This window comes from Molothrus aeneus, chromosome 16, assembly GCF_037042795.1.
Source record: "Molothrus aeneus isolate 106 chromosome 16, BPBGC_Maene_1.0, whole genome shotgun sequence".
In the NCBI taxonomy this organism is placed as follows: domain Eukaryota; kingdom Metazoa; phylum Chordata; class Aves; order Passeriformes; family Icteridae; genus Molothrus; species Molothrus aeneus.
In genome coordinates, this window is record NC_089661.1 from 2,681,801 (window position 1) to 2,702,646 (window position 20,846).

The window sequence follows — 20,846 nt, forward strand, 5'->3', positions numbered from 1 at the left end:
GCAGAGGAAGAGCCTTGGCCAGGGAAGGGGGATTTGCTATGGGAATATAGCAGGGTCCCTGGCCTGGCTGCACATGAGCCACTCAGTTCAGCCAGAGGCTCCTGGACAGGACAGGGAGAGACTGAGAGCCTGCCCAGCACAGCCCAGAGCACAGCCCAAGGCAGGACACAAAGCAGCTGGGACACCTTCCTCAGCAAGGGAAAGCTGCTGTGAGCTCTGCACACATCCCATCCCATCCCATCCCATCCCTCCAGATCCTGCAAAGTCCAGCCTGGTGCCAAGGAAAGGGAGAAGGGCTCTGGACCAGACTCTAAGCTCCCCTCCCCTGCTACATTCGATCCTGGACAAAGGCAGAAAGATCTATACAGTATAATACATATATATTTCACTATGAAATAGCAATTTCATTCCCTGCCTTCTACTTTATGCATCCTGAATTATATGCTTCTTTTTACATCACTCCAGAGGGCTGGTGGGGCTGGGTGGGTTCTCATGCGAGGCAGTTGCTCTCCCTGGAAGTTACCACAGGACGCACCAGCAGCTGATGTGGCAGGACCTAAACATGATTCCCATCCCTCCCTTTCCCCTGCCCCAGATGCCCCCTTCCCCAGCAGCAGGGGCAGCCTCTACCCTGGCAGCCAGGGCTCTCCCAGTCCATTTAAGTGGTTCCTCAGTGCAGATCCATGAACCCCCCTCAGCTGCTCTCAGCAGCTGTGGATGGAGCGGGAGCAGCAGCTGAGCCCCCGACATCGCGGGTATGGGAGGAGCAGACCGAGGCGAGGGGAGAGGCGGGGACAGTGCAGCATGCACACCGAGTGGTGACACCGGGGCACACCGAGTGGTGACACCGGGGCACACCGAGCGAGTGGTGACACCCAGGGCCCGTCTCGCCCACGGGGGGAGCCGGGGCTGCAGCCCCAGGGTGAAGTTCTACCAAAGGTCAGGCCCTGAGGAACAGGGAGTCCCATCCGGGGCCTGGGTCACTGGCCAAGAGCTGTCATCGCTGGAACCAGTGCAGAGCCGGGTGTCAGGTGGAAGGAGAAACAATCCTGTGGAAAGAAAAGAGATGTTTTAGGGAAAGAGAAAAAAGATGTTTTAGGGAAACACTTAGGGAAGGTGTGCAGGGGAGCCACTGTCCTGGACACTTGCAACGGCACTGGCAGCACTGGGGCTTCCAGTGCTGGGACTCTGTGGGTCCTGCACGCTGCTCCAGCAGCTGGTTAGAGGAAAGGGACAGCAGGTTCCACCTGCTGCTGGGTTTGGGCTCCAGTAAACAAGGTCAGGATTTTATATCCCTTTAAATGAAACCTGCAGGAGTTCAGCTGCTGGCTGAGCTGGAGCACAGCCATGCCCAGACCCCTTGCACAGCAGCAGATGAGCTCACCCCAGGACCTGTCACAGCACAGTGGCCGTGGCAGGGACGGGAGCTGTCCCCAGCACCCACCTGCGCTTCCCGTGCGCCCCCCGTCCGTCACATGGTCCGGCTGTACTCGATGCTGCTCTTGGCAGAAATGCCAGACCAGGGCAGGAGGCTGCAGAGGAGGCTCTGGGCTTGTCTGTATATCCTCTGGGGGATGGAGCACGGGCTCAGGCTGGCCAGTGTGGAGCCAATGTGCTGTAGGTAGTCAGTGGCCACCTGTTAAGGACAGCAACACTTACACTGTAACTTAGCAAAGAACATAAAGCACTCCTGGAGCTGCCCTGCCTGCAGGGACCCTGACACAGTGGAAGCTGCTCAGCTCAGTCAGGTCTGCTCCTTGCAATCACTGCCTCCACCTTTCTATCAAAAGCAGCTCTGCTCTGCCCTGTAAAGGATGGCACTTTGGGAATGGCAGCTCCAGCTTGTGTAGGAAATACCTCCTCTAAGCAGTTCCCTTAGCACTCCACAGAAGATCCTGTGAGGAGAGCAATCCATCCCCCTGCCCAGGGAGGTTGGAACTGACCAGCTACACCCAGGAAGGATCAAGTTTCTTCTCCGTGATCCGTTGACCTGAAACAAATCCCCTAAGTCAGTGTGGGAGCAGCCTGCTGAGATCCAGGCCAGCCCAGGCTCACAGGGGATCCCAGGTCACAGGAAGAAAGACCAAGGGTTTCTCTGCCCTGTTCATGGCTAAATCCTGCACCCTACAAGCCAAAGCACACCCAGAACTTTGGCCTAACACCAGCACTTGCTCTCACTGGCATTCAATTTGCTCCAACCATCCTACATCAAATAACTCTGACATCTCCTTCCTTCCAGCTTCAGATTAAACCCACATCTGAGCAGGTTTCAGTTCCACATCTACCCACACTCTGCTGTTAACCCAAAGCAGGGTCTGGCCTCTCTCAGCAGCCTGCAGGGAAAGGATATAAGATTGTCCAGGGTGGGTGCCCGCCGTTGATGTACAGGACGTAGGTGAAGCCATCTTTGAGGACCCCTCGGATGGAATAGTAATAGGGCAGGTAGTGGTGCTGTTTAAAGTCTCTGTTCTCATAGAAGTTTATTGCTGTGTTGTTGGTGGTGAGCACGTGCAGGTAGATGGCTTTGCAGTGGTCCTGGGCAGTGGTGGAGATGTGATCTTTCAAACTCTCAAGCAAGAGGGAACCTGTTGAAGGGAAGGCAACAGGATCACAGTGGGTGTGGGGCCCAGCTGAGCCCTCCTGCACCAGGGATTGCTAATCAGGGATTGCTGCACACACCTGGAGACCCAAACCCCACCCAGTTCTCACAGGACCTTCTACATGGTTTTCTTACATGGTCTCACCTATGAGCATGGCTTCAAAACCCTGAGGTTTTAAAGACACAAACCTCTGACTCAATAACCACAAGGATGAGGCAGAACTTTGTCAATACTGCTCATCCCCAGCAGATAACTGGCTTTGGGGAAGGTCAGTGACTCATTCTCAATGGTATCAGTTGCACCCCATACATGTATTTATTTTAAAGCCATCTCATACAGCAGAGTGTCAAAACAGGACTTCACAAGCAGGTTATTGTCTTGTGTCTGCTGAGCTTGAATCAAAATCTTAAGAACTGCTGGGATTTTTTAAGACACCTCCTAAGGAGGAGTGGAGACAGCCTCATCCAACCTGGATTTGCTGCAGCCAGCAGGAAAAACCAGAGAAGGGTACAGAGGATACTCCAGCCCCAAGAGACAAAACCTGGGGTTCATCCACACCACCTCAACATGAAGGACCCAGCAGAACCTGCATGGGAGCTTCTTCCAGCAGGTGTGGCAACACCAGGCTAAAGAATCAGCCTGATTAACACCCAGGGGAGATGGCTGCTGCTGTTTCACAAACCCCAGGGCCTGCAGGACTCCCTGGAGGACCCACAGGATTTCAGAGCAGAAGTCAACAGCACTGACTTCATGTTCTCTTGATACTTAGTGAGAATCAATGTCAGCCAAGACCAAAAAACCACTGAGACATCAACAACAGAGCAGTTCTATTTTGTTATGAGATATTCCAATCTTCTACCTCAGAGAAATCCAGCTGTCCTGTGGTTTGAGAACAGCAGAGAACTAGAAACCAAACCCTTTTACAAAAATCAGAGCAAATCAGAGCTTTAGTGCTCAGAAGCATGGCTGGAGTGAAGAGCCACCTGCATGAAAGGCTACAGCTTCAAACACCACTAGGAAAACTCAAGAGAAAAGGCTCAGAAAAAGCAGCAGCAGCTTTTTATAGGTTGTGTTGCTACAGGTGCAAGCTCAAAGTTTTTGAGAGTGCACAGCAACATGCTGTGCAGATGGAATGGATACAGGAAATACTGACTCTGAAAGGGGAAAATTCCAGCATGATAGAACTGGGGGGGGGGAAAATAGGATTTGGAAATTAGGAGGAGACTGAAAACCACCATAATTTTACAGAAGGATCTCTTTACCAGCTTCTGTGATCATTCTGTGCTACCACTTTCTTCTTTGTATTGGAAAATCCCCTCCAGTGGCATTTTAATGCTCTCACCAATGACTCTGTGGTTTTTCTTTATGTATCCTTGAAATTTGTACCTCTCTAAACATGCCTGGGGGAGAAGGGAGGACTTGGAGGTGCTGAGTTATACCCATATCCTCTGCCAAACCTGGCCCATTCCCTTCTGCAGATCAGAGATCCACATCCTGCCTGAAATGGCACCACAAGGGCAGCACCTGGTGACAGAACACAACTGCTCTAAACAGAGGAAAACCCTTCTGACTCCAGGATTTCAAATGGCTGCAGGAAAGCTGCATGTGGCAGCAGACATTCAGAGCTGACTTGTACATTGGAGATCTAATCAGGCACAAGTTACACTATTTTCCAGTTCCCTTTGTAGTTTCCTCACAGTTTGTTCTATCTGTTGAAGATGAAAGATTAAAAGCAGCTCTGTTTTCTGCCTCAGGGATCAGACTGCTGAGACCCAGAAAGAAAATAATTTCAAACCCTGCTTCTGGGTGAAGTCCTTACACTTTCAGACACTCTCAGCAGCACCAGTGTGAGTTTATGGTGTGCTCAGCTGGCCCCTGGGAACAAGACAAAGGCCTGTGCTCTGTGGAAATATTTGCACATTGTGTTGTGCCCACACCAGCAAAAACCTCCCAGTGCACCTGCACTGTCCCACCTGCTGGTACCAGTCACAGGTAACCCTTTCCCATTCCCTCAGGGATCCTGCAGGGAGGTACTGGAGCTCCTTCAGTCACACCTGGCAAATGCACCAACAGCAGGCACTGAGCAGCATCTTACCTATTCCATGTTTTCTGAACTCCTTCACCACTCCAAGGCTTAGGATGTAAGCAACTTGAGTGTCCACAGGAAAATTAGAAGCTAGGATATCTCCATCCTGCATAGAGATAGGACAGGTTTTTTAATAGGGCACCTGGGGAGGCACAGGAGAAAGCAAGAACCCTGCACTGGAACACCTGAAAACAAGGCTGAAGCAGGAAACTTCTCTTAACTGAACACTGTTAGCTGAAGTTTTTGGGATAGAAGTTAAAATATCCAAGCATGGGGCTATTCCTGTTTTCACATCATCCTCCCAGAGGCAGAACACAAACCATGCTATTTCCTACCCATGTACATGATTTGTGGGTTTAGGGACAGAACCTGCTTGCTTTCTTTACCAGAAGGATTCAAAGTGCCAGTTCTGGAGCCACCCAGCAGGGTTTAGATCAACCCAGCAAGTCCTTGTGCCCTGCAAGCTGCACCTGAGCTGTGTCAGCTGGGGAGGACAAGGAGCACATTCCACAGCCCCAGTTGCCCAGAGCAGTGCCTGAATAAGCCCTTGGCTTTCAGCTGCTCTGGAACAAGAGCCTTTTGTAGAAGTTGCTGAAGATGCAGCTCCTGACTGTGATGAGCTTTGAGATGAAGCCAGACAGCTGAGGTGAAGAGACTCATGTGCTGCTCTGTGCATGTTGGGTTATTGTTTAACCACATCACTGAGGGCCTTCCAGGAGTTAGGCACTCCCTGCGCTGCCCCTGCTTTTTATTTAGTGCTCTTCTCCCATGCTGTCTTCATTGACCATCTCTTCTTTCCCTCTCTCCTGGCCTCCCAGCTCTGTTATCTCTGAAGTCCAAGCTCTCTGCAGACAGGTTAGCTCCCCCTCAGGGCTTGGGACAGGGACTGTGCAAAGGGAGGAGTTTCTGGGAAGTCACCAGAGTGACTCACCCAGAACAGCCAAGGAAGCTTTTATGAAAAAAAAAAGAGTTTTGTGCTCTCACAGCTACACCAGCCATGGCCAGGGATTATCCTGCAGGATCTGATCCCTCAGCTCCCCGTGGGGGCCATGCTCCAGCAGGAAGAGCCTCTGTGGTTCCACACAGCCCCTCAGCCCTGCTCCATTAGCTGGAAATCAGCATGGGCTTCACTCCTGGCATGAACTCACACCAAGTGTCTGAACAGGGCAGGAAAAGCCCATCCCAAAGAGGTCCATGCCCATTCCCCAGAGCAGGGGGTGGGTTCTGTGCTGGGTAGGGTCAGCACAGAAGGGTCAGGGTATCACAGGCCAGGGTGTCACATACCTCCTTGTGCACCTTGGTCCTGCTCTTGATCTCTGCCACGATCATCCCCACGATGGAGCCTCTGTAGGTGGCTGCGAGGGAAAAGAACTTCTTGTTGGAAGTGATATCTCGGTACCATGAGTCAGGGTACCTGCAAGGAACCACAAACACCAATGTCTGTGCAAGCAAAGCCCATGGCAACAGGCATTGCAACCCCTTTAGTGGGTTCTCTCATGTAATGGCCTCCTGCCTTGCTAAGAGAATCACATTTTCATCTCACAGTCTTTGCCCAGAGCTTTCACATCCATCTTTAGCAAGTTATTTTTAAATGCAAGATCAACCTGCCCTCATCTAAGAGTGTAAGGATCTCATTAATTTGATACACATGTAAAAAAAATGCTGCATATTGATAGGAAAAAAAAATCATCACACCACCAGCCTCCAGTTCTCCTCCTCCTTCTGCAGCTACTAAAGGGAAACTACTGTATGTTCATTTATTTTCATTATTTCAGCATGTCTTGCCTTTAAAAGAAATCTACAAACTCAAAATATTATGAATGCTTTTGCTGATTTGTTACATTTTATTCAATCTTAATTGTAATCTGCTAGAATTCTCTATGAAGGCAAAGTTAAAAATCCATGAATTCTAGAGCTGTATGGATGCTTTAGGCCAGACATCTGTCAGTGTCCCCCAGAAAAGCTCCTGTGCTTGTGCAGCCATGGGCATTGACCAAATGTGGGTCTGGGAGCTCCCTGGGGCAGGCTGAGATCAGCAGCACGGGAGGAGCAGTGCTCAGATCCCCAGGACATTCAGGGAGCCCTCAGGAACAGCTCTGTGCCAGCTCAGCTCAGCTCAGCTCTGAGGGGGCTGCCCCAGCCCCAGCCCCAGGACACAACTTCTTTCCCAAGCACAGGGATCCTTCTTCCTGCAGCTGTTGTCCTTCCCCACCTCATTCAGTCTTTCTCAAGAAGCTGATCCATCCCTTTCATGACAGAACCCATTTTCCTGCCCCAATGTGCACACTGGATGTTTCTGATGACTCCTGTAGGCTGCGGGACAGGCAGCAAAGGACCTTTGGATCAAAGGACCCACATTGGGCACCAATAGATGTATTTGTTTTGGTTTAGGGTAAATTTTGGAGAGAATTTTTAAGGGTTTTTTTTTTAGGAAAGTAGATTTTTTTTTTTGGTTTTTTGGTTTTTTTTAATTGGCTTGGGAGAAAATATTTTTTGGAGAAAAGTGGGAAAATAATTTTATTAATTATAAATTTAATGTAATATTTAATATTTAAATTAAATTTCAATATTTAATTTTAAATATCAATTAAATACTAAAATTTAAATTATTATATTAAATTCACTATACATTTAATATAATAATAATTTATAAATAAATTTATTCAATAATAATATTTAAATGATATTAAATAATAAAACTTTTTGTTGTTTTAAAAGAGATGATAAATTTAGAAAGTTTGGTTTTTGGGTTGTAGTTTGGTTTCTTTAGTTTTTTATTAGTTTTTTTGGTGTTGGAAATGTTGTGGTTTAGATTTGGTCTGGTGGGTTATAGGTGTGAGTTGCTGTTGTTATTTTGGGTGTTTAGTTTAGAATAGGTTTAAATAGGTTTAAAGAAAAAGAAAAAAAGAAAAAAAATTATAGTTTAGGGATTTTTTTTGTTTTAGTTATTTAACCACAGTGCACAGAAGATTCCCCCCCTGCTGCTGTCCTGGCAACAGCCCTGAGGCTGCACAGAGCTGGAGCAGTGCAGATTCAGCCCCTCTGCCCCCAGAGCAGGCACATACACATACTCTACACATACTCTACACATACTCTACACATACTCTACACATACTCTACACATACTCTATTGGGAACCAGTCTCCACAGAGCTGTTTCACCGTGTCTATGTCATCGTGGCACAGCAGGCGCAGCGTCACATCCGTCAGTGCACTCGGGGGCACCTCCTCTGTCATTCACGCCTGCAGGGAGGAAACACAGGCAGAGCTGGAACACGGGGCTGAACCACAGCACCCGAACCACAGCACCCGAACCACAGCACCCGAACCACAGCACCCGAACCACAGCACCCGAACCACAGCACCTGAACCACAGCACCTGAACCACAGCACCTCCAGGGGCTGAACCAAAACCAGGGGCTGAACCAAAACCAGGGGCTGAAACACAGCACCTCCAGGGCCTGATCCCACAGCACCTCCAGGGCCTGATCCCACAGCACCTCCAGGGCCTGATCCCACAGCCCCTCCAGGGCCTGATCCCACAGCACCTCCAGGGCCTGATCCCACAGCACCTCCAGGGCCTGATCCCACAGCCCCTCCAGGGCCTGATCCCACAGCCCCTCCAGGGCCTGATCCCACAGCCCCTCCAGGGCCTGAACCAAAACCAGGGCCTGATCCACAGCACCTGATCCACAGTACCTCCAGGGCCTGATCCACAGCACCTCCAGGGATCAGCACCTCCAGGGGCTCTCATGGAGAAAGGGATTTCCCAGGAAAGTGAGTTTTCAGGGGAGATGAAGCAAAACACAGAAACATTGACCCGAGAAGGAAATCAAAGCTGTGTAAAAGTGGCAAGCCCAGCTCCCAGCTGAGCCTGACCATCCCTCCAGCCCCAGATCCAGGCACATCCTGACCCCTGGGAGCACAGCCTGGTGGCTCTGTGTGTGTGAGGAGCACGTGGCCACCAGCCCTTCCAAAAAGAGCATTAAATGAGCCAACAGCCTGCCAAGTGTACCTTATGTTGCATGGAGCTCTTCAAATGTCCATGCAGGACCAACATTTTGTTAAAACAAACCTGAACAAACAGCTTAAAAAGGAAGCACTGCTAGGGGAACGTTTAGAGAGTCCTCTTGCACAACCCTGCCATCTCCAGTGAGTACATATGCAGAGGATTCCAACTCTAAAATGTTCATTTTGTTTAACCTGTGCTGGTGAAATGAGATCTCGTTTCACTTCCCCTCATTCTGAGTGCCACAGCTCCTCCCAGCCCAGCACAGAGCACTCACATACAGGAATCCCAGGACACCTTTTCTCCACAGTCCTGCCACCATGTGCTGAGCACAAACAGAACGCTTGCTGCAATGCCTTCAGCCTTTTTTAACAAGCACCAGAGGGAAAAAAGCAAGTGATAGCTAAAGTGGTTGTAAAAGCATTTGTAGCACTGAGGGATGACTGGAGAACACATTTTAGGCATGGCAGAGCCCCACGTGAGACAGACAAGGTGAGTGGAGACAGGAGGAGTCGTTTCCTTCATCCCTCTCACCCCGACCCTCCCTGGTAAAAGAACCAGACCAGGATGCAAATTTAAAAAAACCAAAGCCACCGCCCTTAACAAAAATAAATCACTTAAATTTTTTACTTTCTTTTCCTAATTTTTAGAGTCTCAAGTCTTGGTTTCAAAGTGCCAAGTTTAAGGGAAAAGCTGCACAGAGCAGTGTCTGTCTATGCCCTCCTGTGAAAAGGGATGCTCAGCTCTCCAGTGCTCTTGATTTACAGCTCAGAGCTCAAGGAGGAGCAGATTTAAACACACTCCCCTTTGGACTGCATATGCCATTTGAGCAGCTTCTACACAAATATTGTAACTGGCAAAGTTACAACTGCCAGTTTGGCAATTTTACATTGCCAAACTTACAATTTAGCAATTAATTATAAATTTTACAAAGTTACTAAACTTACTTGGACAAGCTCTCAAGCACATGGTGAGATTCCCTGGGTGTCCTGTGCAGGGCCAGGAGTTGGACTCAGTGATCCTGATGGGTCCTTTCCCCTCAGCATATCCTGTGATTCTACTCTGGCAGTTACAGTCACTCTGTACAGAAAGGGATCACTTGTTCCTCTCCAAAGAATTCCTTAAAAAGCATCACAGCTGTTCTAGGGCTGTGGCTGCCTGTTTACTGAGCAGCCCACAGCATTCACACTCAGTCCAGGTGCCAGTTTCAAAACAACTTAAACCCCTACAAAACCTGCACTCCTTGCTGCCTTTACAACTTCTTTTACACTCCCAGAATTGGCTCGAGCCCTCAGAAGCCAGACTTGGAATCTGTGTCCTGTCACAGTGGTGAACACACTCCCCACCCCAGCCTCTGGTGACCTTTTAATATCCTCAGCTTCACCCCATGGGACCCTGAAGGAAGAAGGACAAACATTTGCTGGCTGAGGCTCATCTGACCCACACCACTGGTTCTGGATGCTGTGGACCCCAGTCTCAGCCCTGCTGAGCCATTGCAGAGCTGTGACACCACAGGATCGTTTTCCTTGCAAAGTTTCAGTGCTCCTGTAAGGGAACACCCCTTCTCAGCATTAATAAATCAGAGAGAAATGAAACCACCATGCCAGAGCCATGGTTTTGCTAATGAGTAGAAAAGGCAGGGCAGCACAGGACACATTCCTGCGAGGATTAGTCCATGTGTATTTAACACCATGTTCTCAAAGAGCTGGGCAAGCATTACACATTATCCTGGAGCTGAAGCCAGCCTCCATCAAGTAATCCATGGTTGTTTTGTTGAACAGGATAATCCCCCTCCCCTCAAATTCAGACACCCACGGCTGGTTGTGTTTGCAGGGACTCAGCCAGATGCTCCAGCACATTTAAAGGACATTTGGAACACTCATCTGGCACTGTGTCCTGCCCTGGGGTTCAGGAGAGCAGAGCTGTGTCCCTTCCTCCTGGCCAGGTGTCACTGCTGCTGGAGGAGCTGGGGGAAGGGGCTGCTCTGAGCAAGAGAGAAGAAATTCCAGGCAAATCAATTCCCTTCATAGCCAGGTGACAGCCTCTGGGTCTGCTGGGACACCTAGAAAAACCCCCAGGAAAAAAGAGCAGATCCTGGCCCTGGGTACAGCCTGTGGCAATGCTGTCCTCAGCACAGCCAAACTCCTGAACTCAAGTCTCAGCCAACACAGTGACCTAGGGAGCATCTTTAGAGTCAGCTTAAGAGGACAAAATACATGTTTGAAAGCACAAAATAAGCCAGAAACAGTATCAGTGTAAAACAAAACCCTGGAAGTTAAAAGGGCCTTTAGGGGTTTAGAGGCAGCAACACTGAAAACACAAGTTGTGACCTTGGAGACCAAAGGGTGGCTCCTGTGAAGCCAAATGCAGGCTCCAGGGGCATGTGGTTAATTCAAGGCTGTCCATGGCCACTTGGGAAAGCCAAAGTGAAATTATCTTATTTCTTTTAATATCTTTTTCTCAGGGGTCAGCCTTTGGTTGACATGCTGGCCCTGGTCTGGGAGGACGTGGCCAACATCACCCACTGTCCCCTGCTGGGGACACAGTGACCTCACCTTCTGTCCAAACAGGGAGCACTTGTTCAGGAGGATTAGAAAATGAGCCAACATTTCATATTTTATTTAATATTTCATGCTTACAAAGGGATAGGGCAGATAAACATTTGAAAAAGCTCTGAGGACACTCTCTTACAAAATACTGCAGTCAAGAGCAAGTAGAACTAAAAACTGAGCATTAATTCCCTTTCTTACCTAAAACCTGCAGATATTAATGCATAACACATTCATTTCAAAAATACAGGAAAGCATACAAGTTGTAAGCATTTTGATTAGTTTTCTGCCTTGCTCTATTGAAACAAACCTAGCAAAATGTTTTGGCCTCAAGTGTATTGGGTAGCTCAGAGGAACTTGGGAAATTCTTATGACAAATATTTAGCAGTAATGGAAGCTGGATGAAAAGAAATAGAAAATGCATCACTAAATAAGCCAACTTGACATATAATTTTAAATTAAAGTACATTGTGAGGCCTGAACTTGCTATTTAAAAATGATGTCATGAATCTTTGGCATCAATAAGCTATAATGAGCCAAAGAACAGCATTTCACAGTTGTGTCTAAAAGGCAGCAGAGCCATGGCTGGGCCTCCAGGGGCTGTCCCTGCTCACTCAGCAGATGGAGCCAGGCACAGGCACTGCCATTCCCACCACCAGCACCTCCTGAGCCTATGGAGAAGGAGCAGCTCTTGTTTAGAGCCAGGTGCAGGAGCAGTTTATTTACATGGACCAGACGCTTCACAGCTAAGACACCTCAGCTCAAGCTTTTCTCAAGAGCAGGAGGAGGTTTTCACTCCCTCTTAGAGCTCCTGTATTAAAAAAAAATCATAATAAAACGTACATAAGATCACACTTCTAGAGAGACAGGCAGCCATACAGAACCAGCACAGTGTTCAATGAAGGATAAAGCCTGATGCTTTGGCAGACAGCTGCTTAAACGTGTTTGAAAATCCCTTCAGCACTTCCATACCTACAAACACCTGGCCAAGTGGTTCCACAAGTTGAGATTTCCCTTGTTTAGCACTGTTAGACATGTTTTAACAATGTTTTTGCCTTGTGCACCCTGCAAAAATGAGCTGGATTTCACCAGCAAACAAGATGCTGGTTTCATTAATTTTTATTTTGACTTCAGCTTCCAAGCAGATAAACTCATGAAATTCCCACGTAAAAATTTTATCATCTAGCAATAAATATCACTGAATTTCCTAGCAGAATAAAAGCCAGGTAATCTTGATTTGACTAAAGTCAAACAAATTATAACTAGGATTGTTTACAACTCTAATTCCCAGTTAGGGATGGATTGACTTTAAATTTAGTGTTCACACAAAAACCAAAGTGAAGGAATCTTCTTCACTTGCAGAAACAAAGCTGGATCGAAGTCCATCAATACCTTTTACTTTACCTAAAAGCTAATTGAGATCAATTCATCCTACAGAAAGCAGCAGAGCTGCAGGGAAGAGTAAAGAGGAGCCCTGGCAGGCTGTGGGTGTTTATAAATGGGTGCCATAATTCCGGGTGCCAATAATTGTCCCTAAGGCACCCCCAGGCAGCCCTGTGTCCCAGCACCCCCAATATTAAACAGTGCAGATCCTCAAAGACTCAGGATGAAGATTTTCACCCTCAGGAATTCAAAGCATTCACTTTGAGCACACGCTTGCTGGATTATTAAGGATTATCTGCTATCCTTCCACAGAAGGAAAAGATTAGGTGTCTGCAGTGACTCCCAAGGACACCCCACAAAGGGCTGTGCCACAGGAAGGGCAGTGACCCCAAACAACGCACGGGGCACAGGAGGGGCCGGCCTGTCCTGGCAGCCCCTGCCCAGCACTGCAGGACATGTCACAGGGCCTCTGTTTCACTTCTCAGACATTCCCTGGGAGATCTGCACACAGGGACAGAGATGGAGTCCCTGTGCCTGGATCCCTCACAGCAGAGGTGCTGCTGCAGTGTCACCACCAAATCCTTATTTGTGGCTCCAGGCGCCATCTGGACAGTCCTCAAATCCCGGTAACACAACATTTCCAGGAAAGAAAAATTAATAACATTTGACATCCTCTCTCACTTGTAAGTAATTAGGATCAAACAAAGCCCAGAGAGCTACCAAAATGCAGGATTTTAGCTGTGACTGAGCACCACAGTACCCAAACCAGCCACAACCTGCTGTTATCTTCCAGAACACGAGCAGGAATTTTCACAGCTCTAAGTCTCTCTACCTTGCGCCGTCTGGCACTGGGGATTTGATTTACATGAAACCATTCAGTCTGAAGCAGTCTAATTCCACAAAGCAGTAGAGATTTCCCTGCTGCATTTCATTTTCAGCTTGCTGTGTTTTTAGGTTACTGGTCTCGCAGGGAATGTTCCACACAGACACCTCTGTCACCAAGCTCCTTTCAATTAATACAATGAAAGTGCAACTGCATTTCAAAACATCCTGGATTCATTACCAAGAATCTCAAAGAGGCACTTCCAGGACTTAGGGCAATGTTATCCAAGCAACAGGAGCCAAATTTTTAAAGATATTTAAATACTTGGCTTGACAGCTTCTCAGTACTACTTCAAGTTTGGTCATAGAATAAAAAAATGTAGGTTGGAAAGACCCTTTGGGGTTTAACCCAACTTAGATCAGGTTGCTCAGACCCACACAATGTCAGTGAGGAGCAAATCTCTTCACTCTGCCTGGAATCAGAGCAGTCCCTTTGGATCTAAAGGCACAACTGGAAGCTGGGACATCAAATGTGCTGCCTGCACCAGCACGCCCAGCCCTGCCAGTGTGCAATGGAAACACACCTGACAGGGCATTTGTGACACTCTGCTCATCCATGGAATGCTCCTGCTCCTTCTAGAAGTGCCCATGGGTTCATTTGGGGCAGGCAGCACACAAACCCACAAGGCAGAGATCCCCTCATCCCCAGTTTGTTAAGCAAACCCACAGAGCCTGGAGCCCATGGTCACACACTGAGCACTGATTGTTTCACCTCCATCCCTGTGCACTCAGCACATCCCACAGGAGTGCTGCCCTACACTGCCAGCACTTCATTCCCTGCTCTAGCAAAAGCTTGGAGTGAGTGAGATTCTTAATGAGAAATCTGGGACAAGATTCTGTGCCTTGGTCTGAAAAACAAACACCCAGTACTGTGGGGGAAGCAGGCTCTGATTATGGGACTTCACAAGAGCCCAGAACACCTTTTGATCCCTGTTTCTCTGCCTTTTCCACTAGAATCAAAAGCACTGAGCCTCAAAGCCCCTCATGGACCCCAGGTCACTCAGGGGTGTGCACCAGCTCAATATTGGAGCTCCTCAATATTTAAATTCCTTCAATAGCAGCTTCTTTCTGTGGAGAAAAATGAGGAACACAGCAGGTTAATCCAGCCCTGCCATGTGGATCCCATCTGCCCCCAAAGCACATCTCAAGCACTAATGGGATTCTCTTGGGGACATCACTCTGGAGAAAGGAGTTTGCCAGTGCCTGGACTTTCTTGTCCAGTAAATGCATCCAGGGCAGTGTGCTTGAATAGCACCCCACAGTGGAGGATGGAAACACCCAGTGAGCTCAGGGTGTTGTAAGGAAAGCTGAACTCACCTCAGCCCCAGGGAGGCTGCAGGGTAACCCTGGCCTGAGATGAGACATGTGCACCAGTGAATTGTCAGGTGTCCTGAGCCAATTAATAAAGAATCAAATCTTCTGAGAGAGCCAGACCAGCATGGCAGGAACACACACAGAGCTGAGCCCAAAGTGTAACAACTGGACAATTTTACTCTACAAATTTACTTTAAAAAAGTAAATTTTGAAGGAAGCAAAGCAGGCTTCAATCTGTGTACTCCTTCCTGAGCACACAGGGACCAGGAACAGGCACCTGGATTTGGATCCATCCATACACTGCCATCACTGTGCTCAGCTTCTGCTGTGATTTCAGACTCCCACCTAACACCAAATACAGTTGGATTTTATACCCTCCTCGTGTGGAACAGCTACAAGAGCTTGGCCAGAGCACATTGAACTCTGACAGCCAGGAAGGCAGCGCTGTCACACACAGCCTGGCAAAACCATCCTGGCAATCAGCCCTCCTCCTAAAGATTCACCCCAGATAGCTCAGACTATTTTTCCTCAGCTCTGAAATTCTGAAAACACCATTCTAAGAACAGATTTGTGCCTTGTTTAGAGCTCCACACAATTTTCCACTCTGCCCTCATCGAGCTGTGCACAGCACAGCACTGAAAGCCTCCAAGCCAAACACCCAGAATCACTGTCATTAACACTTTGGCCTCCTGCCATGAAGGATCAGGATTTGAAACAGTCCCCAAAAGGATATTAAAAGGTGAGAAGGCAAAATGTACTTCTATCTGTGTAGCAAGCAGTGGTTATTTATTAGAAATAAAGAACACTTACTGTTAGTGAAAATCCTGTTATACCCCTGATCTTCTGCACACTCAGAGCTGGACTTGTCAGACTTCCAGCAGCAGAAATCATTAATGTTTTGTATGTGGGTCACTTTCTGGGCTGTTCTTTCACCTTACATCTCTGGAAACATTACTGGAGCCGTGGATTTCACAGGAGCCAGTCCCCAAAGGAAGTGTCTCTAAAGCACACTGCACAAGGCCTGGCTTCCTGCTGCCCCAGATCCAGCAATTCCTCTGGGCAATGGCAAACAAGAATCTCTAAGAGGGTTTTGCTGTTAAATCTTTTCTTGTTAAGAAGAGGAAGAGAAAATCTGCTTTGAGACAGTGGCACTGTGGGGAGTTCAAACCCAGGGATCACAAAAGAGGCACACTGACAACAAGCTCCTGGCTGGTGGGGAGATTTAATACACAGCAAGTTTCCTCTTCCTCCAAAAAACAAACAAAAAATCCCCAAACAATCCATCACACCTGCAGGCCCGCTGCCCTTTCTGAATTAGAATAAAGACCACACAGAAAATGTGTGTGGTGACTGAAAAACCAGCCAGAAACGCAGCCTGCAAACCCCTGGGGAAGGGAATTTGAGGCTGCCTCCATTTCCTGCACACTGTCCTCATTATGGAGCAGCACTGACAAAACCCAGCCCCTCCACCCTCACAGGAGACACCAACACAACTGCCCAGAGGTTACTGCAAACAAGGGGCCTTCAAATAAAACCTATTTTGAAAAAGCTTGAAAAGAACATTCCTTCCTCAGGTGTCACACAAGTGCCCCAAAGTGAACACCTCTCCAAGATCCCAACTTTAAAATGTGAGCCAAAATGGCTTCCTTTCCTTTCCTTTCCTTTCCTTTCCTTTCCTTTCCTTTCCTTTCCTTTCCTTTCCTTTCCTTTCCTTTCCTTTCCTTTCCTTTCCTTTCCTTTCCTTTCCTTTCCTCTTTCAGGTTCAACTCAAAAACCCCACTGCTGCTGTTTTAAACTAGTAACATTTAAAATGGATTCTGGCACAGCTGTCTGCTCTGACAGCCACAGCAATAAGCTGAAAAGCAGAAATTAAAAACTTTCAATAAGGTTGATGTTGGAAAACTGAGCAGCTCCTGTTCCTACCTCTCTGCAGGGAGGAAAGTGGGTGAGGAGACAGAGTGAAACTTGAAGATTCTTTTTGCAACACTTTTTGAAGTGTTTTTTTGAAAAGTCTTTTTGAAGCCGCCAGACAGGTCAGACATGGGGAGGGAGGAGTGATCCCACTCTGAGAGTTTTGGTTTGGACAGCACTTGGCTTCCCAGTTTGTAGGCAAGGTGCAGATCTAAGGCAGATTTTTCTCCTGTCACCCTGAACAGGAATTGGTTCTCTCAAAGCACCTGAGCAGGTCAGAGAAGGGAATCCCTGCCCAGCCCAGGCTGGGAGCAGCAGCAGGGCAGAGCTGCAGGATTTCTGGATCAGCCCTGCCAGGAAGTGCCCGAGTTTGCAGCTGGAATTCCTCAGGTATTTCCAGCAGTGCTGGCACCTGAGTCAGGCACAGCTTCCTCATGGATCACACTGGGAGTGCCTGGGGAGGGGGCAGAGAGGGGGAACAGAGGCAGGAAATGACAGCATGGCTTTGGGGTGGCAGGACCAGCTCCCATCAGCTGCAGGCTCTGAGCCCAGCACTGACTCACACACCACACTGGCCCAACCCCTGCACTCAGAACAGCCCCCAAAATCCCTCCACCAGGAGAAAAACCCCACATGCAAATAAAGATCATCCTTATTGGGAAATAAATAACACTAGACACGAGAGAAGCAGCTGACTTTGTCAATAAAAATAAATGCAGATGCTCTGTTAAATGCTAAAGAGCATTTTCTGAATTCCACTGGCAGCTCCCACAAAGTTTCATCACATCCAACTCCAGTGTGGACACCAGGAGTCAGGATGGGTGACACTGGTTTGGGAAAAGAAGTGAAAATTAAGAATGCCACAGGTTTTAAGAGGCATTCCCAGCACAGCCACTTCCCAACGAGTCAGACACAAGAAGTCAATTTGCCTTAAGCACATCAAACAATCTGCTGAGAGGAACAGCAGCAGCTTCAAAGAGCAAAAAAATATTGTCTCAGCAGCACTAAGAAATGGTTCTTCCTTTGCCACCAGGTGTGGAAACACTAATTAGAGCAGTTTATATAATGTAAAAGAATAACTTTGTAGTAATTTTTTAGCAAAAGAAAACCACCTGCTTTAAAAGCCTGGTCCCTGTCAGGGCTGCTGAGGGGGGCGAGGCTGCTCAGGTTTATCAGATTTATCTTACAAATGCTCAGGTTTATCTTGTAAATGAGCTCACACATGAATTATCACACTCTAGGGCACACCCAGCAGTGAGGTTTTGGGGTTTTTTTGGTTTGTTTTCTTTTTCACTTCACTTGTGAGAGATCTGCTAGAGTTTATTCCAACAGACAATTGGATAATCTGGAAACACACCAAGCTCTAGTGCTCCCAAAATGCTCCCATAAAGACTTCTGAGGACACTAACCTAGACTAAGGGGAGTCTGTGGCAGATTAAAATAAATTAATTACAAGAATTAATTAGATTAAAATCATTTAGGATGAATCCATAGTGAACAGAGAGTCCATTCAGCAGGTTCATAACAACTCGATGGAAGAGAAGAGGAACAGAAATACAAAAGTGGCTGAGGATCCTTTGGGACAGGGCACAGATCTCCAGGATGGTAAAATCTAAAATATTGACAGCTGCAGAAAGCTCCCACAATGCCAAAAGCCAAGTAAAACTGTAGGCTGGTAGATAAGACAAGGAATGGAGCTTGAAGGAAAGCAAACATTTCCAATTTGTGTTGAGCACTGCAAGGGGGAAAAGCATCCATGCTCACAGTGAGAACATCTGTGCCCAGCAGCAAAGGAGGACACTGAGAATTATCAGAACAAACAGAGGGGGACAAGATCCATCTAAAAGAGTCTGGCCTGAGGTAGGTGCAGGTTTTACTGCCTCTGTGTCTGTGAATTAAACACCAGGGCGGAAGGAAACGTGGCCAAGGGTCAGGAGCTTAGCAAGATCACCCAGAACGGGCTGGGAGCTGCTGTAGCACAACAGAATCGGGATAAACCAACAGGCAGGGAGCAGGCCGAGCTCAAACTCGGTTATATCGCTACCACAATTAAACATTTACACAGCGGGCAGGGGAATACAGAAATAATCTGATGCCTGTGACAGAGAGTGGATTGTCCATGACTCGTGTTAGCTCCTGGCTGGACACAGCAATGCCGGTGGGCTCCACACAGCCCCAGCCGAGCCAACAAACCAACCGGAGCAAGGCCGAGAAGCTCCGTTCCGCCGCGGGGAGCACCGGGCCCGCCGTACGGGGCACCCCGGCCTTTCCCGGGAAACCCGGCCGCGAGGGACGGAAATGGGGACGGACAGGCGACAACAACGGCACCGGACTCTCCGTTACCGGGAAGGACGGGAACGCGTCCCCAGGGCCCCGCACCCGACGGGCGGGGGGGCCGGGTTGCCATGGCGACTGCGCCGGGCCCGGCCCGTCCCGGGAGAAACCGCCATGACAAGGCCAGCCCCCTTCCCCAGCACAGAGACGCCCCCCAAGCCCTTCCCCGCTGACCTGGGAGGGGCGGCGGACGCGCCCTCAGCACATCCCGGGCGGCGGAACCGGACGGAGAGCGGCGGGCACGGACACCGGCGGCACTTCCTCAACCGGGCACCGCGCAGTAACGCGCCTCCCCATTGGCTGGCCGCGGGACACGTGACCGCGGGTACTGCGCATGCGCAGTGAGGCGCGCAGGTCTCCTGAGGTCACGTGGGCGGCGCCGAGCGGGGAACGCGGTCCGTAATTTGGGGGGGGGGGGGTAATTAAAGGAGTCCTCAAATAGCTCCGGGACCTCCAAAATCCCCTCAAGGACCCCCAGAATTCCCCCCGGCACCCTTAAAATCCCCTCAGGATCCCCGAAATCAACCCCGGGACCCCAAAAGCTCCACTCATGACCCCCAAAATCCACCCCCCAAAACCCCTCAGGGACTCCCCCGATCTCCTCATCTCCTCACAGACCCTTCTGGAGGATCTGAGACCCACAAAATCCCCCCATGGGACCCAAAAATCCACTCGGGACCCCCAAAATCCACCCGAGACCCCTAAAATCCCACCCAGGACCCCCAAAACCCCTCAGGGAGCCCCCCCCGATCTCATCACAGACTCTTCAGGAGGATTCAAGACCTCCAAAATCCCCCCAGGACCCCCAAAAATCCCCTCAGGCGCTTGGGAAACAGGAGATGGCCCCTGGGGCACCTGGCTGGAAGTTGCCTCAACCCTTCAAAGGGAAAGGAGGCAGGGGAACTGTCACAGTGTAAGGACTTGGTGCTATTCATGGGTCTAATCCTGAAGTCAGAAGTTCTGAAGGGTTTTTCCTTGTTGTTGAAGATCTAAAAAGTGAGATGAGGCAGGATCTCTGAGTTGGAAAGCACCTACAATGGTTGCCTAGTCCAACTGCCTGACCAAAAGTTAAAGATCCTGTTTTTATTATGGGTTCAGCTGAACTGGAGGTTGAACTAGGGCATCTCCAGAGGTCCCTTCCAACCCTAACTACTCTATGATTATTATTAATAATAATAATTAATAACTTCTTTCCACAGTCTCCTTGCCAGCTGTTCCATTCAAATCAGATTTTCCCACCTTAATTTGCCTTTTTTTTTGCAGCCAGTGTGGAACCACAGGTGCCACATCTCACACAGGACAGCAGCAGCAGCAGAGATCTTTGTCACCCCTCTGATGTGTAGGAAGAGACCCTTTTCTCCTGCTTTTCCATCCTGCAGAGGGGGCTCAGAGAAGCACAGCAGGACAGTAGAGGGCTGGACACACCTTTGGCCAGCTCTGCTGTCCATCCCAGGATGGTTCCATGCATTCCTGTGCTGCACTCAGAGCTGCCCAGCACAGCCCTGCCAGCCTTTGGCCAGTTTTCCAGCCAGCATTAACAAAACAGCCCAAATCTCACCCCAAATTCTCAAGAAGCACTGAGTGAGGTGTGTACAGGGTATTTCCCCAGCATGAAAATCCTAGCATGAAAATCCTAGACAGATCTTCAAACAATCTCTTTTAGTTTCTGTTGGTATTAGTTTCTCTGGGCTTCTGCTATAATACCTGGAGCCATTGGAAACATCTTCCATCAGATCTGCTGTTCTGTACCACACACCCAATATACCAAGGCTGGTGAAA

General features: G+C 48.7%; 1 protein-coding gene across 1 annotated transcript; it reads right to left on the reverse strand.

Moving 5' to 3' along the window:
• Positions 1 to 936: 936 nt before the first annotated feature.
• Positions 937 to 19,355, reverse strand: NAA60 (N-alpha-acetyltransferase 60, NatF catalytic subunit). Its single transcript, XM_066560669.1, has 7 exons — positions 19,242 to 19,355; positions 7,813 to 7,928; positions 5,971 to 6,100; positions 4,696 to 4,792; positions 2,351 to 2,585; positions 1,445 to 1,628; positions 937 to 1,049 (listed from the first exon to the last, which is right to left on the reverse strand). Exons 2-6 carry the CDS (start codon positions 7,920 to 7,922, stop codon positions 1,472 to 1,474), a joined length of 729 nt encoding a protein of 242 aa, XP_066416766.1. The 5' UTR covers positions 7,923 to 7,928; positions 19,242 to 19,355; the 3' UTR covers positions 937 to 1,049; positions 1,445 to 1,471.
• Positions 19,356 to 20,846: the final 1,491 nt, after the last annotated feature.

Excerpts from the sequence above, each read along its gene's own strand:
- NAA60 (XM_066560669.1), bottom strand. The coding sequence starts at position 7,922 with ATGACAGAGGAGGTGCCCCCGAGTGCACTGACGGATGTGACGCTGCGC. Across the intron at positions 6,101-7,812 it reads GGAGACTGGTTCCCAATAGA|GTACCCTGACTCATGGTACC; the intron begins GTATGTGTAGAG and ends GGTTCCTTGCAG. Across the intron at positions 2,586-4,695 it reads GTTCAGAAAACATGGAATAG|GTTCCCTCTTGCTTGAGAGT; the intron begins GTAAGATGCTGC and ends TCCCTTCAACAG.